Genomic DNA, 26,338 nt, shown 5'->3' on the forward strand with positions numbered 1-26,338 from the left:
TCCCTTTTTTTTCCCACATGATTTGGTCCTACATTTTCTTACAGAGCCCCTCTGGTGGCATCGGGGAAGAAAATATTTTGTGGCCAGAACTTTCTACGGTGTGAAAACAAAATACTATGTTGTGGCCATGATGTAATAACGTGTGGGAATGAATAGTATGTTGTGACCACTACTTACTAAGGTGCGGAGATGAGATACTAAGTTGTGGCCATGACTAACTAAGAAGTGTGAATAAGACAGTATGTTGTGGCTACAACTTACTAAGGTGTGGGAACAAAATAGGATAATGCATGGCCAGAGGATGATGTTGTGGACATGACTTAAGAATGTGTGGGAGTTAGATAAGTCATGTCTCAGATGTGACAGGATGATTTTGTTTTGGACTCTTGCTCTATGTCAGTGAGTAAATGACACCAGAGAGGCTCTGTATTTTTTCTTTCCTTAAATTTAAGGAGACGGTTTGTGCTTTAAGCTTGAACATTTGTCCTCTAATTAAAACATTAGCAAGTTTTTTAATGTAAACCCTTTCTCTTGCTGTATCAATGGTGAAGTTTTAGTTCTGCGGTTCCCACTAAAACACTATCGCCCTCTGCTGGTGGAGCACACCGCTGATTCCTGTACGGTACTGGGTTAAACATTTATTATTATTATTATTATTATTATTATTATTATTATTATTAATGTTTTTATTCTAAGAAAAAAAAATAGGAAGTAATTAAACGTGGACTAGGAAAAAAATATGTTTTAGTAACAAAAATAAAGCGAAAATTCAACACAAGTTTATGTGTGAAACTTTCTGCTTGGTCACTGTTTGATGACGTATGAAGTCTCCATGGTGATGTAAGGAAGTTTAGCGTGACATTTACGGAAAGTGAATTAGGCAAACGACTTTTGCAGGAAGTTTAATAGTGCTGTTTAATAGACCTCGGGATTTGATTTATTAATTTAAGTTTTGGACTTGAAACTAAAAGACTGAACATGACGGTGTTCCGGAGATTTGCTTTAGGAGTTTGTTCGTTTTCCCGAAGTCGTGCTCAACTAAACCGGGTCTTCTCAGCTCGTCAGTGCTCACAACCTGACCACATTAGTGTTTCTGCCAAGAATAAACTGTTCATTCGAGGGTTTAGCGCTGTGTCAAACCCAGACGCTGCTGAAGTAGATATAAGTCGCCTGGAAGGTGAAGACCAGGGTAGGTGCTTCAGTTACACCTGTGAGCCCAGTGGCGCCATTTTGATTAACACACATCAAAAAAAAAATCAATACATGACAAATAATACATTCATAAACAGTTTAACAATCCCCCTGGTGATAGGTCGTTTATGAGTCTTTACCATGACACCGAAGAACGAGTAGTCTCGGAGAGTGATTAACTAATTTTCTGATCTCTCGTCGTCTCTCAGCGATGTTCTTCCACACACAAAGTGCGCATGACACTTAAAACACCTTGAACAACTCATTGTAAACTTGCTGAATCATGTCAAACATCTCTGTGGCAGTTTTGTCCAGTTTCATGCAGAATTTTATGTTTGCTCCTTTTTCTAACTTGCCGTCCATGATGAAGGTCAGCTGTTGTGGAATAGTTCTTGCAAGAACAGTTTTGTCAAGTGCATTTGCAAAACCCATCAAGCTCCATGATGAAACTGGCTCTGATGAAGACCATCACCGGAAAGCAAGACCAAAACTTACCTTTGCTGTAGAGGAGAAGTTCATTTAGAGTTACCAGCTTCAAAAATCACAAATTAACATCATCTCAGATTAGAGCCGTTATGAAGGCTTTACAACAAGAAGCAGACACATCTCAATATCAACTGTTTAAAGGAAATTATTGCATATTTTGGATGCTTTTAACATTGTTGTACAATGTATAAAGAGATAAAAATCAGGGAAGACCATGGAATTAGAAGGAACGTCCAAACTCTTTGACTGGTATTGTGTAAAAGGTACCGAAGCATTCGGGCACACACATCCAGACTGTGCAACAGCTTTTTTCCACAAGCCATCCGTCTCCTCAACAAAAAGGGACTGGACTGATAAACACAAACACACTCATACACACACAAACACAAACATTATCACACAGCTTAACTAAACTACCTCAAAATATTGAGACTGGACTGACTAATCAACACAAGTGCAGACACACTGACCTACACCACCAAATTATCGTACACACCAACCTGTAAATGCTTCACTGTTTTTAACAATCTTTTTGCACAATGATCATTACTGGACTACATTTTTGCACTAATTCCTCAAATCTTGCTGCTGTTTTAAGGAATGTTTATGTTTACCCACTACCTCAACACCATATTTTATGTTCTGTTATGTCGTGGTTGCGCACTGTCACTTTGTTGTTGCTCTTGTTTGCACATTTGCACGTGCACTTTATGTTGTCTATAAAAATGTTACTTAGCTAGTTAGTTATTGTTAATTTATGTTGTAATTTATGTTAGGTCTCTCTGTCCTGTCTCTGCTAGCCAGTTAACTAGGCCTCTTGGTTAGCTAGTTTAGTGTCTCTGTTAATTTATGTTGTAAATTTATGTTGCATGTAGCACCTTGGTCCTGGAGGAACGTTGTTTCGTTTCACTGTGTACTAACTGTATATGGTTGTAATGACAATAAAGCCTACTTGAACTTGAACTTGAACTTGAACTTGTATATAGTTGCCAGTTCCCACACACACCACACACTTGGAAGAAAACCGTTATTGACGCTTGTGTGTAGTGTTGTTATGATTGATGCAAGAGTGCGGGTATGCTATCCAGTGCAATGCAATGCAATAATGCAATGTTGCTCTAATATTTTAATATAACATTAAATATGTTACTTTAAATACACAATATGCCTTAAATAACATTGACCTTTCCCCTCTACAAAGCAGGATAGAGTAAAATATGCAACGTTTAAATTAAAAGCATTATTACAGGAACTTTTGGAAAAGTGTATATCAGCTGTGTGACCACTGCTCTTTCTCTCTCTCAGGCATTGTGGAAGTTCTAATGTGTCGGGAACGGGCACGGAACTCTCTGGGTCGTGTGTTTGTGTCTCAGGTATAGTGATACCTGCTCAATCCTGTAGGATCAGGTTTCGTTCAGCACTTGTTTAATCCTCAGCAGACAATTTCATCCCATCCATACTCTTTCTATCTGATATGTTTGTCATTTGTAAAACTTATTTTGTTTGTCAAAGTCAGACGGTACCAGGGGGAGGCTATAATTCATTTTTGACAGCATGCGAAATCAAAAAAAAAAAAAAAAAGGAAGAATTGCGAAGATTTATGATGTTCCTTTGGTCTTGCTGAATCTTCTTTCTTGGCACCATTTCTCAGTTTTGTCAATATTTCTCCCACTCGTTGCTTCATATTTCTTTTCTAGATGCGAGAGTTGGTGTCAGGTCTGCATCATGACGCGGCTGTTCGTGTGGTGATCTTTAGAAGTCTGGTGCCTGGAGTCTTTTGTGCAGGTCAGCTTTTGTCTATAAAGAAAACAAACATATATTCAATAAAGCCATTTTATTTGATAAGCTAGGTTGAATGTGTGTGATTTATGATTCTGTTAAAGGTGCTGATCTAAAGGAGAGAGCACAGATGGGCAATTCTGAGGCTGAGCAGTTTGTTCTTGGACTTCGGTCACTAATGAATGAAATAGGTGAGACATCATTATATTACCATTGTTTAAAAAAAATCTTATTGCTGCTTGATTTATTGATCTTCATTAAGCACTACATCTATGGTTAATCCAGATCCTATCCGACAAACACTGAGAGCATGAGATGGGAACTTTTTCTGAAAGCCTCTTTAAAAAAGTATAACTGTAGAGGTTATAAAATTAGACATTCAGCATAAAATTGCTATATAAAAGCGCAGCTGGTTTCTAGTGTGATAAATAATCCGTCATCGTGCATGCTGTACCCTTCTCCTGCCAGCGGCATTGCCCATGCCAACTATCGCTGCAGTGGACGGCTTTGCTCTAGGTGGTGGGCTAGAGCTGGCACTGGCGTGTGACCTCCGTACAGCGGGTAAGTATCTGCTTAGAGTTTCTGAGGGTAGGGTGGGGCAGGGTCGAAACAGGAGCACGGTCCTACATGACAAAATGGAGTCATAGGATTTGTTTATTGTTTATTTATTTATCTAAGCAATTATGACAGACGCTTACAGCCACATTCTTTCTGAGTTTGCATGTATGCAATTTTTATTTTGCAGCATATACTGCGCAGATGGGTCTGATCGAGACCACGCGGGGACTCCTTCCAGGGGCGGGTGAGATATAGGAAAAAGAGTGGTGAAAATACATCCTCTTATAGTTTATGGTGAAGACAGAGAGGCAAACCACGAGCCACTTATAGTCTACCACCTGATTGCTTTCCCCTCACTGTGCACTAGGAGGCAGTCAGCGTTTGCCACGGGCAGTGGGATTTGCTGTGGCGAAGGAGCTGATCTTTACTGGGCGGCGTGTTGGAGGGGAGCAGGCTGTACACCTGGGATTAGTGAATCGTGCCGTCCCACAAAACCAGAGCAGAGATGCAGCTTATAGAGATGCTCTAAGCCTGGCCAAGGAAATCCTCCCTCAGGTAGGTCAGACTGACACACAAGCACAGATTGAGTTATTCAGATTCACCAAAGGACATAAAAGATTCTACTGTCAGAGTGACATCTTTCTATAGGGACCTCATTCAGAGATTTTGTGTCTTGTTCCCTTTCTAGCTGTACTGTTCGTACAGTAATCTTCCAGCATTGTGTACGCTCTGTGAGAGACTTGGGTTCATAATAAAAGAGAAATAGCTACTTTCCACTACGTGTCTCCTGAAAGTTTGTCTATAATATTGCAGTGGATGGGCGATGTGGTTGTCTGTGCCAGAACTTGGATCTTCATTCACAATCAGGATTTAATCACTATAAAACAATGCATAATCTTAAGAATTTGCAGTAAAAGAGGTTAGAAAGTTCCTTTTTTCCATGATGATGCTTTCTTTTTTCATTTTCTCCACAATCAGGGAACTTGGGAAAACTTGTTTGAAACATAAAACACAATTATTTAATGTCATTTCTCCCACTACTTATGGTGTTTCTTTTTTTTAATTCTGTGTTGGCACCCTTAATTGGAAAATGCTTGTTTTCATGTAGGGTGGCAATAATTGTAGAGTACCAAAATACTAGTGATTATGACTAGTGATGAATAAATGAATTCTCTAGAAAGCATCTACATGAATGTCCCATCTAGGTAAATAAAAAAAAATATTTAGGAGAAGGGAGTGTAATTCTTTGTCAAAGCAGAATTAAGACGCACTGCAATTGCGTCCTGCTTTTTCACATGAAGCTGTTTTTCTCTCTCTGGCCCTCACTGGTTGAAGTGGAGATGAGTGAGACTATTTACGTCACTTGGATGGAAGCCAGTTAACCCAGAACACTGCCATCATCTCCGAGAATCCGATTAGGGCTCACATTTATAACAGGTGTCTTGATGCTTATTGCTTATTGGGTTTAAAAATGTCACGTTGCCTACTCTGGCTTTTGTAGGCTCCGTTCGCAGTCAGGATGGCCAAGGAAGCCATGAACCGAGGAATAGAGGTGGACATCGCTTCAGGAATGGCCATCGAGGGCATGTGCTATGCTCGGGTGAGACTGATTAAACACAGATTCATGCGGATTATATATAAACAATCTGTATGTTCAGTTATTAATCCTAACAGGGTTATTCCTTGTATTATGTGGCATCAGAGAAGAAAGAGATAGATGTGATAACCTGGGTTTTTAGTATGTTCAGGTCGTCAGCTGACTTCATTTTATTGCCACACAATGCGGAGCCTAGATCTGACCATCTAAATCAACTCCAGATCATAACAGAGGCTTGTACAGTGGCCACTATACATAAGGGATGCATTGCTTCATGCACTTCCCTTGTTACCCTGACACACCAATAAATCAATCTGAACTTATCAGACCACATGACTTTTATCTGTTACTCCAAAATCCAATCTTCAGCAAAATTAAGCTTTTTTTCTGGTTAGTCTTACTATCAAGTGGTTCTCTTATGGACACACAGCTGTTTAGTCCCAATACTGTGAGTTATCATCACATTGTGGGTGCATGGAAATGCTCTTACTTTGACTATTAAATATAGCTCTGTGAAATCCTGCAGTTTCACCATGTGTTTAAGTGATCTCCATTCACGATTTTTTTTCGACCACATTTCTTCCACAAAGTTGACGTTTCTATCCTCCCAGGTTCTGATAATGTTTTGAAAGGTTCTTAACTCAGTTCTTGTAATTTCAAATCTCCGTAGTCATTGCTTGATGCATTGCAATAATTTGACCCTACTGAAAAGGTGACTTTAGTGGCCAGGCAGTGTATATATTTTCTGTTTATATATATATATATATATATATATATATACACAGTATATCTATGCCTGTCAAGTCATTCATGTTTCTCTCCTGCAGGTTATTCCAACACAAGACAGGCGAGAAGGAATGGCAGCTTTTATAGAGAAAAGGCAGCCCAGATACACTGGAGAGTAAAGACACATCTAGCACAGACATTCGAAAGTGCTATTTTGTAATTCCAGCCTTATTAGATCATTATTTTTACTTCATACTTTCGAATAACATATACATATTGGCAATATACTGGTTTTTAAAGTTAGGAATAAAAGATTTGCAGTGTACTGTTCTAGGAAACCCATCAACAGCAAGGTAGTGTGTTTATGTGACTATCATAATTAGTTTTCCAGGAAACCAAAGTGACTGACCTTGCAGCTAGGACAGTATAAAAGATTAATCAATTCCTTTTGAACAACATAAAGAATTAAATGAGATTTAAGTTATTAACAATGTTATCTGATTTTCAATCAGGATTTAGGAAAAATCATAGTACAACTACAGTCCCTTTAAAAGTAATTAATGATAATATTGAATCTTTGGACAACATGCAACATTGAGCAGCCCTGTGTATTGACTTGTGTAAGGTTTTTGATACTGTGGATCATGTAATAATCAAGCAAATACTCATTAATACAGGATTGTTAGTAAAAACTGTCTGTTTGTTTGACAATTTATCAGGTCACTCTCGGTGTGTCCAGGTGGGAGATATTGCCACTATATGGAAGCAAAATAGTCTCATTAATAATTCACACAAAAGGCACGATACACACATGCGTATCCCAATTCACATGCGTGAAACCCATGTGAACCCAACTGTGTACAGCTTTTTCGAATGTTTAAAATTCATGAGTGTATCATGGACTGTGAGCGTGAAAATCATCTTGTGTGTGTATTTTGAGACTTTGCTGGCAGCAATGTGGGTCATCTGTACTCTTTAGCCAATCAGATGCGACCTCACCATTCAACCAATCACAGCTCTTCAGGAGCGCAGCACTCAAGTAGCTTTTACGCAATCTGAGTTAATTTTTTTTTGTAAAAGAATCTATATATTTTTTCGTGCACGTGAATTAGGTTCCACGCATGGGGGCATCATGTCTTTTGTGTGAATTATTAATGAGACAAATAATCAAATAATAAATAATTAATTGCTTCCTTACCTCTAGACCATTTATTGTATCTAAAGGTGTGCCGCAAGGTTCTGTGTTAGGACTGCTACTTTTCTCTATTTACATCAACAGTCTCGAACAAAATGTTTTCAATGCAAGTTTTAATTTTTACGCAGAGAATACAGTGATATACTCTTCTGCATCTACACTAGACGAGGCACTTTCTTAAGTGCAGGACAAACTAAGCTAACTAAATTGTTTTTAGCTATTTAATCCTTACACTACTCTTTAGGGCATTGAGAGTCAATACAATATCTTGAATTTCAATACAAATGTTTTAGGATTATAATTGATAATTCACTCTTTTAAACTTTTTTTTTTAACAACTGGTAACAAACCATAAAGTTTTTTTTTTTTTTTTTTTTCAAAACAGATCTTGTCTTCAATTTCTACTGTCCATAGTCCATATTAATCTGGGGGAAAAGGTGCTGCTCCCTCAGACTGGGATAACAAATTTATCTGAATCTTTGTAACCTGGCCTTACTGGAGTTTAAAGAACAGAATAATAGCTTTACTTAGCTGTAAATGTTTTGAATGTTTAATTGCTTTTTGGCTGTAAATTAGTTATTTGTTTTATGTCAGAAACTCCATGTAATGATGCTGTCTTTTTGGCCAGGAAACTTTAAAGAAAGAATTTCAGGGAGTTTATAAAATCATGTGAACACTTTTATTATTGGCTTATTGTACTTTTACAAAAGGAAATATTAAATAGGGTTTTTTTGGAGTGATTGGTAAATATAGTTTTATTAAAGAAAAAAAACATTTTGCTTGAAACATTTATCCTACTAAAATGAAAGAAACCTGACTACCTTAAAAAAAAAAAAAAAAAAATTTCTTAACCTCAACAGATTGTTACCCCACATCCTATAATACAAAGGTGCCACTAGGGCAGCTCTGCCTCTTTGGGGCATGACTCCACAAGAACTCTTGGGGTGTTGTGGTGCGGGACATTACTGGGGGATCCCTTCCTCCTGGGTGTGGTGTGGGGTGCATTCCATGGATGCTCAATCAGAGTGATATCTGTGGAATTTGGAGGATGGATCAACAACCTTAAACTTTGATTCTGTCACAAGTTTACTGTATATAATTTATAATCACTTTTATCCAATTCACTTGCTGATGTTGTTAGTGTTGTGGCATAATGGCACACAAACACATAAGAATTAAAGTTTTCTGACCCTTCAAGCTGTCAAGCTGTAGAAGCATCTCAAGAACCGCTAATAGGAGATGGATGCACCAGAGCTCAACGGCCAGTGTCACAAAGGCTCTGAATACTTATGAAATTTAATATCAGTCTTTTATTTATTTATTAAACAAATTAACAAAACACTCAGAACACCTGTCTTTAAATTTTTTTGTGTGTAGAATTAAATTATTTTTACCCATTTCAGATGAGTGTGAAACAGAGAAAAATATGAATAACCTGAAGGGGTCAGAAAACCTGCTGTCAGCATTGTATATGTATAAACATTTTCCCCATGTGACTTTATTTTTTGCACAATATTCAAGTCTCTATTCCTCAAGTACAGAGTCCCATATACTGGGACTATACATATCTGAGAAATATAACACAAGAACATTTATCCATCCATGAAAATATTGTCTGATGTTTACTGTTTTCCAATTCGGCCAAAGCAGGCGTGTGTGTGTGTGTGTGTGTTTTTTTTTAAATCAACTAGTCTGTCTTTTGGTAGCTTCCAAGAACTGACTGTTGCATGGTCTCTCTGTGCAACATTTGAATAACGGGTCAAAGAAGGGTTAAAGATGGGTGCGAGCAGTTATAAGCATGAGTTAACACTTTCCAAATCTAAGATTTACACTCGGATACATCATTAGGTCTTAAGAGCATCAATGTATGTATATATAAACATACACAAACAAAATAGTTTTGCGTTGAACCTCTCACACTGAAATCTAATGCCAAAGTGTAACCACCACCACCAAACCCCTGAAGTCCTAACACTTAAACATGCATACAACTCTATACATCCATGTAAAAGAATTTATAAGTAAACACAATCTCAAAACGGTATACACTGGAGATTTCAGAAATTTGTAATATTTATTGCAACGTGTCCACAGTCAGTCGAAACTGAATTTGAATCCATTCCACCGCACACATTGAAAATCCCAAAAACATAAAGCATGCTCTCTCAGCACATGCACACATGCTGCCATGCTATTCTCTTTCATTTTTGCCCGCCTTCACCCAGTATTTCCCCCCAAGCAACAGAGATGATAAAATAAACAGACATTCTAATTTCGAAACTGAGAATTAAATAATTCGCTTTGTGCAAATGAACGCTTGTTAGGTTTCTCCCACTGAGTAGTGCTCTGATTTGTTGTTGGAAGTGAGCACACATGGGCCAGGAGAATGTAATTAAACAAGCCATATGAGGACACAGACAAATACAGTACACACAAACAGTTTCCAGGTAGTACACCATGCGTCATCCAGAGACTCGTCACCAGATACCCATCTCATGGAACGTCTCTCTCTAAAATGATAAAACGCAACAAATCAGCAGAATACATCACATATATATATCGGTTATATAAAACAAACCTTTTTTTAAATAAAAAGAAGCAAAATAAAATGATCCCCTTTTTCCATGTTTATTTATTGCACTTGTCGCTGATGCCTGTGTGTTACTCTACAGTTTTCCCATCCCATCCCAGATAATGTCTATCATTTGTATAACGTGTTTGAGTCTCTAACTACATGATGTATATACAACACCTCTGTGTGTGTGCGCTTGCGTCACTCCCGTGTGGCCCGTACGTGCTCTGTAGCGATGAAGGCTGTCCAGAATCCTCTCAGCTAATCGTCTTACGTCGCAATGCGTTTCAGGATGTGAATTCACGGCTTCCAGATGTCGCAGTCCTCCTTCTTCTAACAGCATGCTACAGTAGCGTGCAGCTACACATACACAAAAAAAAACACGTTAAGGATATTGTTTGTTGCTAGTGTTTATTAGAGTTTTTGGGGTGTCGTTCTCACCGTTCTTGCTACACACATGCTGCATGGCCCAGGCTGCCCACAGCTGGACCCCAGGAGTCTGGAAGCAGCCCAGCAAGGGGAAGAAAGGGTTAAATGATCTGAAAAGAAAAACACATTCGTATTGTGATGAGTTCTAAACAGCACGTCACACACAGAAAAGCACAGACTGTGGGTGTGGAAGATTTTTATTTTTTTTTTACCTGTAGGCCACCATTTCACATTCAGGTGTGGGCCACTTCAGGATTGCTGAGTGCTGCGACACAAAAACCACTTGATTTCTCACAAACAAACAAAACACATCTGTGCAACCTGCTGCGCGCAACAGGCGAAATCTGCTTGTACATAATTTATACTATGCACTAGGAAGCCTGACACATCTCATTACAGCCTCTTAAAATGATTTACAGAACGTACCAGCTGCTCCAGCAGTGTAGACCTGAGGGACAGGTCGAGGGTCCACATGGTCTCGCCCCGGGAAGTGAGGTGGGCGAGGATCCCTGCAGCGAAGTAGCTCACCTCTACTTCAGGACTGTGCAACAGGGACCTGATATGATCCAGGAAGCCCTGTACCATCAGCTCTGCATGCAGCTCGCCCACTTCGGCTATGTTGTTCTGAACCACACACACACACACACACACAACCATATATATTAAATGGTTTGCCTTATTTTATTAATCTGTGCAGACAGAAGCTGAAATTTTCAGAAAAGGAAAAAAAGATTGTAAATTGCTGACATCTGAACAGTAATTAGGACTGTAAGCAGCTGCATCCTGCCCACACAGGGACGAGCTAAATAAAGCAATCCATTAGCGTAAGCTGCTTATTAGACCCGCACGGAAGCGCAGGTTCGTGGGGGACTTTCACACGTTAAATTCTTATCGGAGATGAACTGGAACAGAATATGAAGAGCTTTCTTCGACTGATCAAATACATGCAAGGAACGATGTGTTCATACCAAGTGACACTTACCAGTAAGCCTAGGACCTTCTGCTGGATGGAAGACTCAGAAGGGAAGGACTGAAGCAAAACAGAAAAAGGATACAGGAATCAATACATTTATTTTAATTCTAAATCCAGCCCCAGTTTCTTCCTTAAATTTCTAGCTGTTTGTAAGTTTGTTACTGATGTGTCCTTTGTTATATTGGTATGTCATTCGTCCTTGTTTAATTTTGAATTGAGCTGGGTGGGTTTGTGGCTGGTTAGGGGATAAAAAGAAACTGGCAATCTGTTGTACAACCTCTGTCATACTCTTTACTGTTGGATATTGCTTTATATCAATATTAAAACATTTTAAGAAAAAATGTTGAGGGGGGGAGGACATAAACATAATAATAATAAATGAATTTTTTGTACTTTTAAAAGTTCAAGGCTTAAGTTAATACCGTGGAATGTCCAATGCTTCTGTTACATACAGGTCACTCCCTCACCTGCTTTCATTCTATGTGATGACATGACGAGAAATACAATTTCCCATGTTAAACAACATCCTCGAATGAAACACTTCGAACCTCAAACTACGAGGGGTGCTTTGCTTAATGCAGAATAACTGAACACAGTAATGAGAGTAAAAGCTCCTAAGTTTATTCATTATTTCTCTATGTAATCCCATGCATTTATTCCAGCATTTCACTTATGCTTGGATTCCATCAAGGTAAAAAGTTCTCTCAGTATGCTGAAGCCATAATGGGACTGCCTGCCTCAAGCCCAAAACGATGGCCTCCCAGGAACTCCTTTACTGCCCCAAATGTGTTAAAATGGCTTGGAGTGAGGTCAGGACTGTACAGTGGATGTGACAATAGCACTCAGCCAAGTTCTTGTAATGTGCAAGTGGTGTTGCTAAATGATTGTATGCACCGTTTCCACAGACAGATGTCTCTTCTGCAAGTTGGCGACAAGTTATTTGTTCACTTTCAAGGATCAGGCGTTGCACTCACCGAATGTTCATAGAAACGACTACAGTGGGTTGACTGGTCAACTTTTTTTTTCTTTAATTTAACTTAGTTGCTAACTTAACAACTGGTAACTACAGTTAGCCTCAGTTTTGTGCATGACCCGAGGCTAGAGCCTAAGATTTACCCATAATGTACGATTTAAATTATTATTAAGGCCTTCAGCAAGCATAGACACCCTGTAAAAAGTTAAAATACTTTTAAATTACAGTAGTGTGTGTGTGTGTGTTTGTGTGTTTGTGTACCTCCAGCACTCGAATAAAAAGCTCAAGGCCCTGATTCTCTATAAAATGTCGGCATGTAGTAGGCGACTCGTCTGTTAGGTTCCACAGAGCGCTCAGTGTGAACTTCAGTGTGGCGTCCACTGTGCCCTGAGACGTCTTCTGACGCACAATGTGCAGGAGTTGCTAAAGAGAACAAAGAGAGAGAGATTACAAGGCAAGCTAAATAAGGCATGAACAAGGACGATAAAGAAATGCATAATTGACATAGTCACAGTATTATAACTAAAGATAGTTATATTATTACATGGTTTTGACTTATCTTGCCTTAGAAACAATCATTTACTAAGACTAAGGATTTCACCAGTGTCATATCTTCCTACCAGCTTCAGCCTACTCATCCACTGGTTCAGCTAGAGCTTGTAGGCATCGAATTTATCCACTGCATTATTTATTTACACAAATAATGTCTTTGGAAAAAAAAAAAATTAAAACTTATTTACACATAAATAAAGAAATTAATTTAAATAAAATTTCAATAAAAACAATATAATAAACAAATTCTAAAGGAGTAAATGTTCTATAACAGTAAGTGGTAGTAGTTTGATAATTTATTATAACTAATAATAATTGAACAATGTATCGCTACAATGGATTGGCAGAAAACTGGCACAGATACGTGCTGCTGAGTGTTAAGAGTTAAAATGACTCCCTCATGCAACTTTAACTACTGTAAAAGGTTTTATACATTATTATTAATTAGAAATTAACAGATAGTGTTGTGCATGAAAGTGTTAAAATAGCACCATCTGTTGAAAACAGCAATTCTTTTGGTAAATGGCGAACTGAATAAATCAGTTTGCGACAAACGAAAGTGAACATGAGAATCGTTGTCATGCAGGGTGCTGAATGTGAGCTGCAAAGTCTTAGTTCTCTAATATTGATAATATTCTGTGAGCTCAAGAAAGAAGAGAGTCCTTATCTCGAAGTCCTTCACAACACACATGCAGGCTAATAAAGAGCACAAGGGTGAGAATTTTCCAGTGATATGAAACATTGTGCAGTAATTTTTATTATGTGCAAAAAAAATTTTGCAGTAATTATTTTTTTTTTTTTTAAACAAGATATTTTGGGCTGTAAACGTGCATAAAAAAAAAAACACACAAAAAAAAACCTGTGAACTATAAATTTAAATTAATTCATTATAATGTGTGCGACCTGAACTTTAAGTCCGCTCTTGTAAAGCACAAACTTGCACGACACTGTTAAGACAAGACATCTCAAGTTGCGGTACACAGTTGTTGTTGTTGTTGTTTTTTTTTTACAAATTTTTTTCTGTTGTAAAACTGCTTGAGTGGAAAAATGTCAAGTTGCTGAAACATAAAACTAAAGCTTTGAAGTTATTCCATCATGCTTTAAATAGGTTAATGTTTTTTATCATAAGAAAAGACTTTGTGGTTAAAAACTGCCAAGGAACTGAAATATAAAGATAAAGAATATGTACCATAATGGGTAATGTATTTCTCTTTCTTGTTAAAATAGATCTTACAAAACTGGTATTAAAAAAAAAAATCATTCAGGAATTGGTATTTTAGGCAAGGTATCTGTAACGAAAATGTTTGAAGCCCAAGATTTTTCATCTACTGACGGAAGAGCATATCTCATGCATTGAGATACATGAAGATTCTAGATCAAAGATTCTATTCAAATTTACATGTACAGCATGTACAATGAAAATTTATAGAAATAATAATAAAAAATGATCAAATAAAAATAAAACTCACCTTCACTATATACAGCTCTGCTCCTAACTGTGCAGTTTGCTCAGTAGACAGCTGATAAGAAGAAAGAAAAAAAACACCAGGTGTCAGATGTAAATAACGTACACAGATAAATTCAAGTGCTAAAAGTGCCAGGACATCACCTTCAGGAATGAACCAACGCTGCTGTCTTTGGTGACTCACCTTAGCAGCCAGGATGGAGATGATTGCCACAGCCATCCTCTGCATATTTTGATCTTCATGGTTACATAACCACTGCATGACCAGCTTAGCAGCTTCAAACCTGAGAGAAATGCACATGCAATATTGTGACTGAAAGAAAGGTCTATATTAAAAAGCTGGATTTTCTAATCCTTTCCTGAGTAGCGTATGAAGTAAGGATTTACTGACGGACCTGTTGAAAGGAACTTCCTGCAGAATCCGGTCACTACACAGAGACAGCAGGCAGTTCTTCTGCAGCTGCGGGAACACAAATCATGGAACTAATTAGTTCACTAAATATATTACACAAGAAGGCAGATATAAGGAAGTCCTAAACATCATCGGGAACTTAGCATGTGTTTGATCAACCAGGTTAAAATCTTATTCATGCGATTCACGTGATTTATATATGAGATACAATGTATTGTACATGGCTAGTGTGTCCGAAGTATTTACAGTATTTAAATCACTAAAAACGAGTCTATGCTACAGTGGTACACAACCTATGCTTAAAGGATACTTTACTATACTATATGCATTGTCACGGCGTGCGTCTGTGATGGGCGTGCGCCCAAATCAATATTATAGCTTCTCGCTCCCTCTGAAGTTCACAAGTTAGGTGGCCTCCCCTTAAGGTAAGCGAAGGAAGTAGGGCTGCGGAATTGGGCACGGCTTGTGATCTAACGCCGCTAATGTTCCCGGAAGTCACGCCCCCTGTTCCCATCGCGGGAAAGCCGCCCAACCGCCGGATGTCAGAGGCAGTTCTTCTGCAGAGGGCTGGGAGGGGCCGGTCCGGCCATCCGCTGAGAGCCAAGTCAGCGCAAGTGGAAGGAGGCAGGAGCTGATGTCCACGTGGGCCCACGCTGCCACTCTGCCCGCTGTCCACCACTCACCCGCCTGTGCCCACATGCCCACGGGGCACTGCCCAACAGACCTGCACAACCTTCCTTCCCTATCTTTCCAACCTCCCTCCTTTAACCCTTTCCTTTCCCATGTACCTAAATAAATTACCCTTTTCCCCCTTAAGACCTCAACCCATGTCCGTGCTTTATGATGCCGCCTGTGTAACATGGACTCAAACCCGTTACAGCATCTTAAACAAGTTAACACAGCTCTCAGTGTGTGTGTTAATAAAATGCCCCTCAGATAATACACCTATTAATCCTTAGGGATTCTCTATTTCAGTGTCTTTGTAAATGAGCCACACCCCTACAGAGAACAGCTGAGCTGATCAACAAGATGGTGGAGAGGTTTCCCTTATATGATGTCACAAAAGGGGAAAAAAATTTAATGGCTCGTTTAATTCCCTCATTATGTGAGAATGTGAATGTGAATGTGTGTGTGTGTGTGTGTGTGTGTGTGTGTGTGTGTGTTTATGTGTGCCCTGCGATGGACTGGCACCCTGTCCAGGGTGTACCCTGCCTCGTGCCCTACGCCTCCTGGGATAGTCTCCAGGTCCCGCGACACTGAATACAGGATAAAGCGGTATAGAAGATGAGTGAATGAGTGAGCTCATTATGATTTATGAGCTCAGTAGTAGTAGTGATGCCCTAGGTAAAATTTTACTCAAGTAAAAATGGAAGATCTCCCTTTACAGTTGTACTTGAAAAGAAGTCCAAAAGTACTTTAAAATGACCATCAAAATTTCTGAGCTTGTATTAGCTCTCAATAGCCGTCAAGTTAAAGTAAATTTCTTTTTCTGTCCCCCTCCTGATTGTGAACGTGCCATTTTTGTTGCTGTCTGCAACCATCTCCGCTTTAGATCTCAAACGCCTGCTACATGATTAAGCGTTTAAAATCACACAATTATGTATAACAATCAGCAGGTGGCGATATCACTTCTTTAAATGTTACACACTACTCTCATTATGTAAGGCATTGCCATGCACAAATGTAGTGAGGTAGAAAGTACAGATACTTGTTGAAGTATGGAGCTGAGTAAAATTTTTAAATATGTACTAATAAAAATACTCAAATAAAGTACAGATACATGAATTATGTACTGTACTTAAGTACAGTAGCAAAGTAAATGTTACCTTCTACTTCTGGTCATTGGTCAGGATAATTTGATATTCAAATATCAGCAAAGAATTTACATTACATCAATGGATTTAATATGTTCTGTGAGAAGAAAGTTCATGGAGTAAAAGTACTATAGATTTATTTCTATGAGTGTACACAATTGTTAGAACTCCTGCATTTCAGTGTACCTGCTGGTGGTTGGGGAAAGTCTTCATGGCCTCTAGCAGCAGCTGTGTAACTTGACCCAAAAGGCGTACGGGCATTCCGAACGCCAGGTCCTGTTTGGTGAGGTTGAAGACGCAGGCGCTGGCTGCCAGCTGCACGTTCAGAGTAGTGGGGTGGTTCTTCATCCCTAATGCTACCAGCTGAATACAAGGAAAATAAAATATAATAAGCAGGATAAAGAAAAAAGTGACAGGATATGCAAAGCAGAGTGGGCGAATACAAAAAAGAAAAAAAAAAGTTTCTGAATAGCATATTAATATCATGATATCATGATCTTTACAGAAAGAGAAGGTAAAAAAGCAGGGAGAACAAAAGAACAAAAGCGAGAACAATCGAGAATAAAAAAAAAAAAAAAGGGAACAGAATAGCATTAAGAGTGAAGAGATGATGGAGAGGATGAGTGACCCATGATTCATCAGAGGGGTGACTGACTATGTTCAGATTAAAGTAGAGCTCTGGGAGTGTGTGGGAGGACCAGAGTGAGGGGGAAGAAGACAAAAACTGTGTGATTGTGCACGTACTTTGAGAATGTCAGGACGAGCTTTCTCCATCACGTGTGTGAGGCTGAAAAGATGGAAGAGTGCTTCCCTAACGAAGCCCTCCCGCTCAGTGTAGCGCCTAAGAGCTTCGCAGATCTGAGTCTCATTGGCCTCTCCGGTCACCTGCATGCACACACATATACATGTAAACAAACATACTGTAAAAAGACCAGATTTACACTCGGCTGGAGGGGGAATTATGTTACACAAGGATATCTTCTAAAAAACATCAAGTTTCAATACAGGAGTAAACTGTACTGAAAAGAACTGTGGTTGGATATCTGCAAACAAAATTTGGACCGATACTCTAAGGGAGGGGAAGTTTTTTAACGAGAATCAGTACTGGTGACAAGACATGGATTCATTAATGAAGACAGCGATGACCGGTGAAGACGGTCATGCATTGTAGCTCAGCCTAAAACATTTTTAATGAGGGAATACGAAAGTTTGTTGACAGATGGACAAAAATTATGTAATAGAAAAATAATGTATTTGTCTCTTCTAGAAGGTAATTAAAATAAATTCTAACCAATATTGCGGATAATTTTTGACTCAACCTCGTATAAAAAGGCATTCTGACCTAATGTAGAGTTATAATGTCTTCACACGTTATATTCAGTTAACCAAATAACTGCTTGCATAAGAAGGTACAATGTACTGGGAGAAAGTGAGAACTTCATTGTGGAAATGGAGCATATGGAGGTTTTGGCTGAAGGGGGGTTGGGATGTAGTGTGTTTGGAGATGCAGTCACAAATAAATGAGCCTTTAAGTAGATCCTAGAAGTTAAACCTTGGATTGCGAGCATAATTCATTCGGGAAGCATGCTTGTATATCAAAAGCACCCATATATCAAAGTGAATTTCCCCATAGAAAAATAATAGAAACTCTCATGATTTTTTCCACTACTCAAAAATATTCTTAAAAATAAAAATAATTAATACAAATATGAAGTAAAAATAAAGCAAATTAACCTGCACTTTACCTTTAAAGGAATTGGAGCTAGAGTAAGACAAGACAGGACAGGAGAAGGGAGGGGGCTACTGTGTAAGATGTAACATTGTAAGATGGTCACAATGTTACAATAAACAGTACATGCGCACAGATGTCAACCATACGAGTGACGAGCGCTCAGAGACTGAGCATTGGAGATAATTACCCACAATCCCGCAGCGTACACCCTGGGATAGTCTGTGTCACATGATTAATCAAAAGTCTTATACTAAAAAATTACAACATCTTATTTACTTACTATAATGACTCAGTGTTTCATTAATATATGTGTGAAGAAGCTGCTGACCTTTAAAGTCCCCTCTCCAGACAGAAACTCAGAGAACCCAGCATCAGTTGCCAGCAAGCCAACGAATGTCATTCCAGGCCGCTCCTCGACAAAACCCCGGACGGCTGTATCGGTCACCTGCTTCCGGCCTGACAGGTCCAGAGACACCAGTGCAGGCAGGATGCCTGGTGTTTCCAGAAGCTGCCAGGCCACATCTGACATGAACTGCTTATCATCTGAAATGTCCAGATGCTGCAGGCCCTCCAGCTAAAAAAACAAAAAAAACAAAAAAAAAAAACAAATGTAACTCTGAAGCTATAACATAAAAAGTTTCAAAATGAAAAATCCAGAAAGTTCATGTGACTGAGCAGCTCCGACACTGCTCTAATATACTGAGACTTGCATTCGTATTCACCCCTTTGAACTTTTGCAGCATTACAACCAAAAATCTAAAATCAAGTTAAACCTTTTTTGAACACGATTACATTTTCATCAGATTAAGCTTCTATATTACAAGTCCTACTCTTGCAAGACTGATCAGGACAGATTGCATTTCCATCCTGATCAGCCATGCTGCTGCAATCCCCTTGCTTTTCTTAAAATAAATAAATAAGTAAATAAATAAATAAATAAAACACAGGTTGAAGGTTTTTTGCTGACCTCGAACTCTGAGTTTTATGGTCATTTTAGTCTATTATACACATGTCTGTGATTTTCTGTTTTTTTTTTTTTTAGCCTCCTAAAGATGTTAAAAATTTCCCCAAAACAAGACAAAAAAATGCATGCTTTAAAAAAAGAAACTAAACCACGTACTTGGTCCAGGTGGTAAAACCTTGAATACACACATCACTTGTAATTTTTTGTTCATGAAGATAAAGAAAATAATATCCTTAAGAAAAGCAAGACACCACAGGATGAAGCGTTACCTTAGTCATAGTCATCTATTAATAATGACTGCTTGTTGTTATATAAATGAAAACTATAAATGATTTTACAGCTTTAAATTATTTACAGTTATTAATTTATCATTTAAGGGACAGCAGTGGCTCCTAGTTAATCAGAGCGGGTTCAAGTCCCGCCATTGCCAGGTTGGCAGTATATATATGAGCTTAATTCTAAAAATATTATATACCCATCTAGTTGAGATGCAAAACATCCTCAATGCCAGTCCTGGAGAAATGGGTGGGGAGCATTAGGAAAAGCATTTGGTAAAAAAAAAAAAATGTAAGCCTGCAGATCGACCTTGATGAAAAGAAATAATCCCAACATGTTAAAAACAGAAAGCTGCTCTTCCTGTAAACATTTATTGCAGTTTGGACGCAAACTTTTAATTAAAACAACAAAGAGGCATGTACAAAAAAATCCCCTGATAAAGTCATCTAAGTCTAAAACAGGCCGTAATTTGGATTTTTTATTATTTGACCACAATATTAACTGTATCTTAGTCAGCGTTCCCAATGTGGATTTATTCGACTTTTTGTCCTCATTCGACTTTACTCGAGATTGCATAAGGACTAAGAAATAAACCCATCCCAGAAGTTTACAGACTTGTAGACAAGCTGACCTGACTAAGGACCAGCAAGAGTTGTTTGGAGCTCATCTCCAGCCGTTTGAGCTGGTGCATGGTGAGGTAGCGCAGCCTGTCCTTGCAGTTCAGCAGTGGTGTCAGGTTGGTTACCGATGTGTTAGAGATGTCCAGGCTCTCTAGACGGGGCAGTGAGCACACGTCAACCAACCCTGAGTCGTAGAAGTCCACGTTGGACACGCTGAGCGCTCGGAGTCCCTGCAGCGAGCTGAAGCACCGGCTGCTCGACTCCTCCAGAGAGGACATGCTCAGGCCGTTTAGCACGAGCCTCTGTAAGCTCTCGCGTGCCACCTTGCTGGCTGACAGGCAGCGCAAGATGTCGGTGATGGTAAGGTCTGCATTGACACGTGAGGCATCGAGCTCCAGCAGCCGGTGCAGGCAGAGAGCACGCTCAAAAGCCTTCGCGGAGATGCGGCCTGTACGGATGCAGGCGCGACGGAGCCGGAGCTGGCGGTTGTTACGGAAAATCCCCACCGTGCTGTCGTTTAGCAGGCCTGTAAAAAAGAATAGGGTTTCAAGATTATAAGGTGTTTACTGGCTACATTCTTTATGCAAAAGTGATGCCTATTTTTAGACTCTAATATTCATGCCTAAGGTGACTCTGTTGGAGCAAAAAAAATGCTCTAATAATCACTCCAGTACTGAAACATATCCACCTCTGTGTGTGTGAGTGCGTGTCTATTTATAGACTGCTCCAAAATATATTTCTTTTGTAAAAATGCCTTAGTTCCTTACTACCTTAGTGAGATTTGAGCTCTGCTTACCCTCTGTGGCCATTTTGCAGAGCAGCTGGTCAGCCAGCTCCTGAGGGAAGACCACAAGATCACGAAGACAAAGGGAACCATCGGCTTGCTTTACACAGAACCACTCCAGTCTGGAGCTCACCAGTGACAGGCACATGTCGGTCAGAGACGCTGGCGACGCCTCATCCTAAAACACACAGGTAACGTCTTCATATCAGTTAAATAAAACATCATACTATGGATAGGAAATCACCAGGGATCACCCGAAACGATATCATCACGATACCTAGATGCTGATTCAATTTGTATTACGATTCTGTTAGTTTTTATTACCCAGATTAGTTTTTTTTTAAGTTTGTTACAATTTTAAACAAACTTAGCAAATAATGCTAAGGAATAGTTTAAAGCGCAACAGCTGTAGGGTTATAGAGGAACGGCAACATATTACCACCTCAAAAGTTAAAAAATATAAATAAAAAAATCTTATCTAAATCTATTTTGGAGTCAGTGTACAGAATCATGGTACGCAAGTATGTTGAACAAGAAAGGCTGTATTGCAAAAACTAAGGGTACTGCAGGAAAATAGCACTACAGCCTAGAGGAGAGACGCGCAATACTGCCATTATATTGTTTTTTTGCCTTTTAATCATTAGAACTGCACTAAAAACATAACATGAAAAAAAAATCTTAAAAATGCTCACAAAGGATCATTGTTCTGTGTGGCTGCTCAATAGACAGGCCTTTGTGTGTATCGTATTGCAAAAGCCAACATAAAGGCCTAATTTAACAAACCAAACCTCACACAACCCTACCTTATAATCTACAGCATGTTTAACACTTAACTGTTTCCTTAAGACAAAAACCAGAAAAAAAAAGAAATGAAATGAAGAAGAAAGACAGCCTGAATAAAGACAAAGATATCCAATATTTCTCATTATGCAACAACAATATAAGACATATGAGAATATTAAGCATATTTTTATAAGCATAATCTCTCATTTCAACCTTAAAATTATCTTATTATTTTACAAGCTTCTATATAAGACCAACGGCTTTTTATAGCATTAAAGAGGTGAAAGGTTAGAGGTGAGAAAAAAATAAAGATGATTAAAGCAGTCTGTTGCATCACTGATGTAAAAAAAGTCACATAGATAAAAGATCAAAGGATGTCTATAAGACCTCTGGCGAAGGGCCAACAAACAGTCAATAAATAGAGGTTGGATATAGCAAAGATGACTAATGCTGTCAAAATCTGTCTCATCTTTGATTTAAAATGAGCTTTGAAGAAAGACCAATGTGTGTCTATAGAGAAAAAGAGCACTGGTAAGAGATCAGTGGTCAGAGGTTATACAGTATTGTTAAGATGGAGAGAGAGAGAGTGAGAAAGAGAGATATGAGATGATTTAATACTGTTAATATCGGTATCACTTGATATTGCATTTCTTCTTTCTCCTGTCCTTTATGTCCCCCACTCTTCATCCGCGTGTAAATGTATACAATTTTCCTTTGGGATTAATTAAGTACTCTCTCTCTATCTCTCTATACCTGGTGCTTATGTTTGGCCTTGTTGAAATATGCTAATGTGCTAGCATTAGATTTTAAGTTTTAAATGCTACGTTTCCACATTTTTGGTCAATTTAGATCCCTTAATGTCATCATAAGATGCTCTTATGACAATGCCTTGACGTATCTCCATACAGCAGAACAAAATGATAGACTGAGTGAAATTTTTTTTTTTTAAACATCATGCATGGGCGTTCACTAATAAAGTTATCATTTTGTTTTGCTGTAAGTCGTAAAGAGAGTCTCTCTGTTAGACATGATCATATTGACCGTTTAACCGTTAACCAAAAAAATGAATTTTGACCGATTATTACTATCACTTTTTTAATATATATATATATATATATATATATATATATATATATGTTTTTTCATCATTATTATTATTAGTAGTAGTAGTATAAAATTTTGCGGCATAAATATGCTACACATACACTATTTGTTAACTCATGGGGCATTATCACATGCAACCACACGTGCCTTCAGACGTATTTTGTCGGGCAAGCAAAATGATGCAAGCGAAAAGAGATTCCTGCTATTTTTTTTAACCGAAAAAACTTAGTAGCCAATGTCTGAAAAAATTTGCCTATGTCTGATCGTCAAAGCTTCAAAAGTATTCCAGCATGTTTTCGTTTTGTAATCTTAAGTTGTTATTTAGGTAAAAAATATTTAGTGCAGGCCTATTTATTTTATTCTTTTAATACTTTGTTTTTCTCTGTTGTCGGAAACGCTGCAGGTGCGTAAAAATTTGACGATGTTGAATCCAGATTCTGTTCTTGATACTTTTTGTGTGCTGTTGTTCGCACATGTTATTTTTTTATGTTGTTTTTATATGTTAAAATAAAAACTGAAAAAAAAAAATGGATTATTTAAATCAGACGCTCCTCAGTTCTATTTTCATTCAAGTCTAATTTAATATTGTAATCTGATCAGTTAACAATTAATGCTCGGATAACGAACGGCAGTCTTCGGTTGGGAAAATTAATCGAAATGGGCATCCCTACTATCTATCTATCTTTACTTATTTAACTTGCACAATACTAATATTTGCACCTCTGGTAGATGCTAAACTGTCTTTTGTTGCTGTGTATCTGTACTATGCAATACCAGTGAAGATCTCTCCATCTAGCTATCTGTCCTGCTATCTAGATCTGTAGGTGGTCGTGATGCTACTTACAGGATTCCAATCAAATGCACAGAGCGGTACTAAGAGGGAACATGTATAATAGAGTGTGGAAGTGCAGGATTAAAGCAGAAAAAAAAATGAGACACAGAGCAAGACAAGTCGAGACAAGATCAGGGAAGGAAGCATTTAACTGTTTTTAAGGAAGTCTGCATTCGAAAAATCAGCTTTTAGAGGCTGGGAAAATGAGAGAAATGAGACCTACAGTTTGCGGTAAAATAACCTACAGGATTCCAACTGCAGTTAAAGAACATGGAAGAAGAAGAAGAATGAGGAGTAACTGATCAGAAAAGAAAGCATTTAATGGCATTTTTTAAGAAGGACTGGCCTGGAAAATTGGCTGTGAAAAGCCGGGAAGACAAGAAAGAGTGAGACCTATAGGTGGCGGTAATGCAACCTACTAGGTGCCAATCGCTGTGAAACTTAAAAACAAGAAAATTCATGCTGATGATATTCAGTGCGACAGCACTCCCTCGTGTGATATTGCTTAAATATATAAGCGATTTTTTAATCACTGTTGTTGGGAACAGCTGAAAGTTTTTTCAATAAAGTTTATTAAATACTGGCTAGTTATTTTATCATGTGCCTCTGTGTCTCGTGGTATGACCACTCGGCTTGTAATCGCAAGGCTGCAAGTTTGATCCTTGGCCCGGGTGCCGGGTAACAACACTCGGCAAGGTGTTTACACACAGTTGCCTCTGTCACCAAGCAGCATAATTCTGTAACAGCTGAGAGATAAACAGGAACGTTGTGTCCTCAGCAGAGATCGGCGCTGCCCTGTGAGTGGGCCTTTGTGGAAGACAAAAGGGGATATCCATGTCTGAACCTTTATTCCCTTAAATGCATTGTTTATACGAGATGATATCAAAAAATTTTAAGACTAATTTTGCAACACTCCAACAGATGGCAGCACAAGTCTGCATGCAGGGAGCACAAGTCAGCATGCCAAAAGAAGAAAAAAACAGCTTCTAAGCAAAGATCTCAAAACTCCTTGGTCAAAACTTTTTGACCAATAAGTGAGAAATCAAAGAAATCATGGACAGCAAGTTAGAACAAAGAGCAAATATGAAATTCTCCATGATTTGTCAAGTTAACGGCAATGCTGCAATGGTTGGTTTGAGGTGTTTTGTGTGCACACATGCTTCAACAGCAGGAGAACATTACTGGAAGATTATAAGAGTGCAATCAGATTCAAACGAATCTGTACGGGTACGACCCTGAGATGAAGCGATAGTCTTTATAGGGGAAGAGCCTATCACCACAACCGATGACGATCATGCACAAGTTGGCGAATGGTTTTAACATTTTCGTGGGTTGAGCTTGATGAAGGTCCTCCTGATCCCTCATCGTCTTCCAGTCAAAAACCTCAAAACAGCATTGCTATAAACTTGCCGAATCGGGTCAAACGTCTTCGTGGCAGATTTGCCCAGTTTCACGCAGGATTTTGTGTTTGCTCCTCATTCTAAGTTGTTGTCCATGATCTCTTTGATCTCTCATCCATTGATCAAAAAGTTTGCTTACAAGCTCTTTTCGTCTTATGTCCTTTCTCAGACATCTTCGCTATTGATGGTCTGGGCCCTGGAGACGGATTCTCAATGCACGATGTGGAAAAAGACGATGAGCCAGACTGTCAATAGCAAAGGCATCTGAGGGAGGATGAACAGTGAAAAAAAAACCGAGACAGTCTGGTACTTTTTGATACCCCCTCGTAGATGAATGGGTTTGATAGTAAAGACAATTTTAAGGCAGTCAATCTAATCATTTGACAGGGATGTTAGTGCGTTAACATTACATAATAATCACTTGTGCCAAATACAACAAACAGCTTTACTTCCTGATTGAATCTAGACAGCTGAATGGCGTTATGATTCAGTGATCTAGGGGTTAATACTTCAATTACCAGAAGGAAAAAAAACGTATTTTGCACGTCTATTAAGCTAACAGATATTAAAATAATGCTTGCTTGACAGATTCTTACCATCATGATGCAGCAAGTGATCCAAAAACAACAAAAAATAAAACCTCAGGCGAGAAATCCCACTGAAACGCAGTAATCAGTTAGATAGCTATTGTTACTTGCTGGGTGATTTTAACTAGCGGTCGACTTCCATTAAAAAAACACCTTAAAACAGATCCCTAAACAGAAATCCTCAACAAGCGCCATCTTGTTTCTTCCAAAACATTTTCCTCCACCTTCATGCTCAAACAGGAAGCATTAATATGTATGTATGTATGTATGTATGTGTGCGCGCGCGTGTGTGTGTGTGTGTGTGTGCATCTATTAAAAATTCCACTACAAAGGCTTTGCCTCGACAAGTAAACAAGGTCGTAACACAGGAAACAAATCGCAATTGGTTAAATTCAGGGCGTACGGAAGCTCGTTGGGATCCATTTAGATTTCGTTTCAAAAATCCCCTCGAGCGCTATCAAGTGCACTACATAGGCGTTGCAATAACGCGAGACAAAGTGCACTACATGTTCTAAAACACGGCGGTTTAATAGC

General features: G+C 38.7%; 2 protein-coding genes across 3 annotated transcripts; one reads left to right on the plus strand and one right to left on the minus strand.

The window, feature by feature from the left end:
- The first annotated feature begins 839 nt into the window (after window positions 1-839).
- Window positions 840-7,014, plus strand: echdc2 (enoyl CoA hydratase domain containing 2). Its single transcript, XM_053489530.1, has 9 exons — window positions 840-1,189; window positions 2,983-3,050; window positions 3,375-3,462; window positions 3,561-3,647; window positions 3,925-4,017; window positions 4,202-4,258; window positions 4,382-4,569; window positions 5,516-5,614; window positions 6,439-7,014. Exons 1-9 carry the CDS (start codon window positions 979-981, stop codon window positions 6,514-6,516), a joined length of 969 nt encoding a protein of 322 aa, XP_053345505.1. The 5' UTR covers window positions 840-978; the 3' UTR covers window positions 6,517-7,014.
- A 2,562-nt stretch (window positions 7,015-9,576) lies between these two features.
- zyg11 (zyg-11 family member, cell cycle regulator) lies at window positions 9,577-26,188 on the minus strand. Of its 2 annotated transcripts, none has more exons than XM_053489447.1 (16): window positions 25,814-26,188; window positions 21,111-21,276; window positions 20,326-20,840; window positions 18,783-19,028; window positions 17,467-17,607; window positions 16,909-17,085; window positions 14,892-14,956; window positions 14,681-14,780; window positions 14,501-14,551; window positions 12,741-12,902; window positions 11,516-11,563; window positions 10,960-11,157; window positions 10,746-10,798; window positions 10,546-10,643; window positions 10,327-10,464; window positions 9,577-10,042 (listed from the first exon to the last, which is right to left on the minus strand). In XM_053489447.1, the coding sequence occupies exons 1-16, from the start codon at window positions 25,817-25,819 to the stop codon at window positions 10,026-10,028; spliced, it is 2,181 nt and encodes a 726-aa protein (XP_053345422.1). In that variant the 5' UTR covers window positions 25,820-26,188; the 3' UTR covers window positions 9,577-10,025. The 2 variants fall into 2 exon arrangements, with proteins under 2 accessions (XP_053345422.1, XP_053345421.1); XM_053489446.1 differs by having other exon boundaries at window positions 10,285-10,464; window positions 25,814-26,187.
- Between the last annotated feature and the right edge of the window lie 150 nt (window positions 26,189-26,338).

The sequence above is a fragment of the Clarias gariepinus genome, chromosome 27 (genome assembly GCF_024256425.1).
Source record: "Clarias gariepinus isolate MV-2021 ecotype Netherlands chromosome 27, CGAR_prim_01v2, whole genome shotgun sequence".
Classification (NCBI taxonomy): Eukaryota; Metazoa; Chordata; class Actinopteri; order Siluriformes; family Clariidae; genus Clarias; species Clarias gariepinus.

Excerpts from the sequence above, each read along its gene's own strand:
- echdc2 (XM_053489530.1), top strand. The coding sequence starts at position 979 with ATGACGGTGTTCCGGAGATTTGCTTTAGGAGTTTGTTCGTTTTCCCGA. Across the intron at positions 4,259-4,381 it reads GGGACTCCTTCCAGGGGCGG|GAGGCAGTCAGCGTTTGCCA; the intron begins GTGAGATATAGG and ends ACTGTGCACTAG. Across the intron at positions 5,615-6,438 it reads AGGGCATGTGCTATGCTCGG|GTTATTCCAACACAAGACAG; the intron begins GTGAGACTGATT and ends TCTCTCCTGCAG.
- zyg11 (XM_053489446.1), bottom strand. Across the intron at positions 14,781-14,891 it reads CAGGAAGTTCCTTTCAACAG|GTTTGAAGCTGCTAAGCTGG; the intron begins GTCCGTCAGTAA and ends CATTTCTCTCAG. Across the intron at positions 12,903-14,500 it reads CAGAGCTGTATATAGTGAAG|CAACTCCTGCACATTGTGCG; the intron begins GTGAGTTTTATT and ends TGTTCTCTTTAG.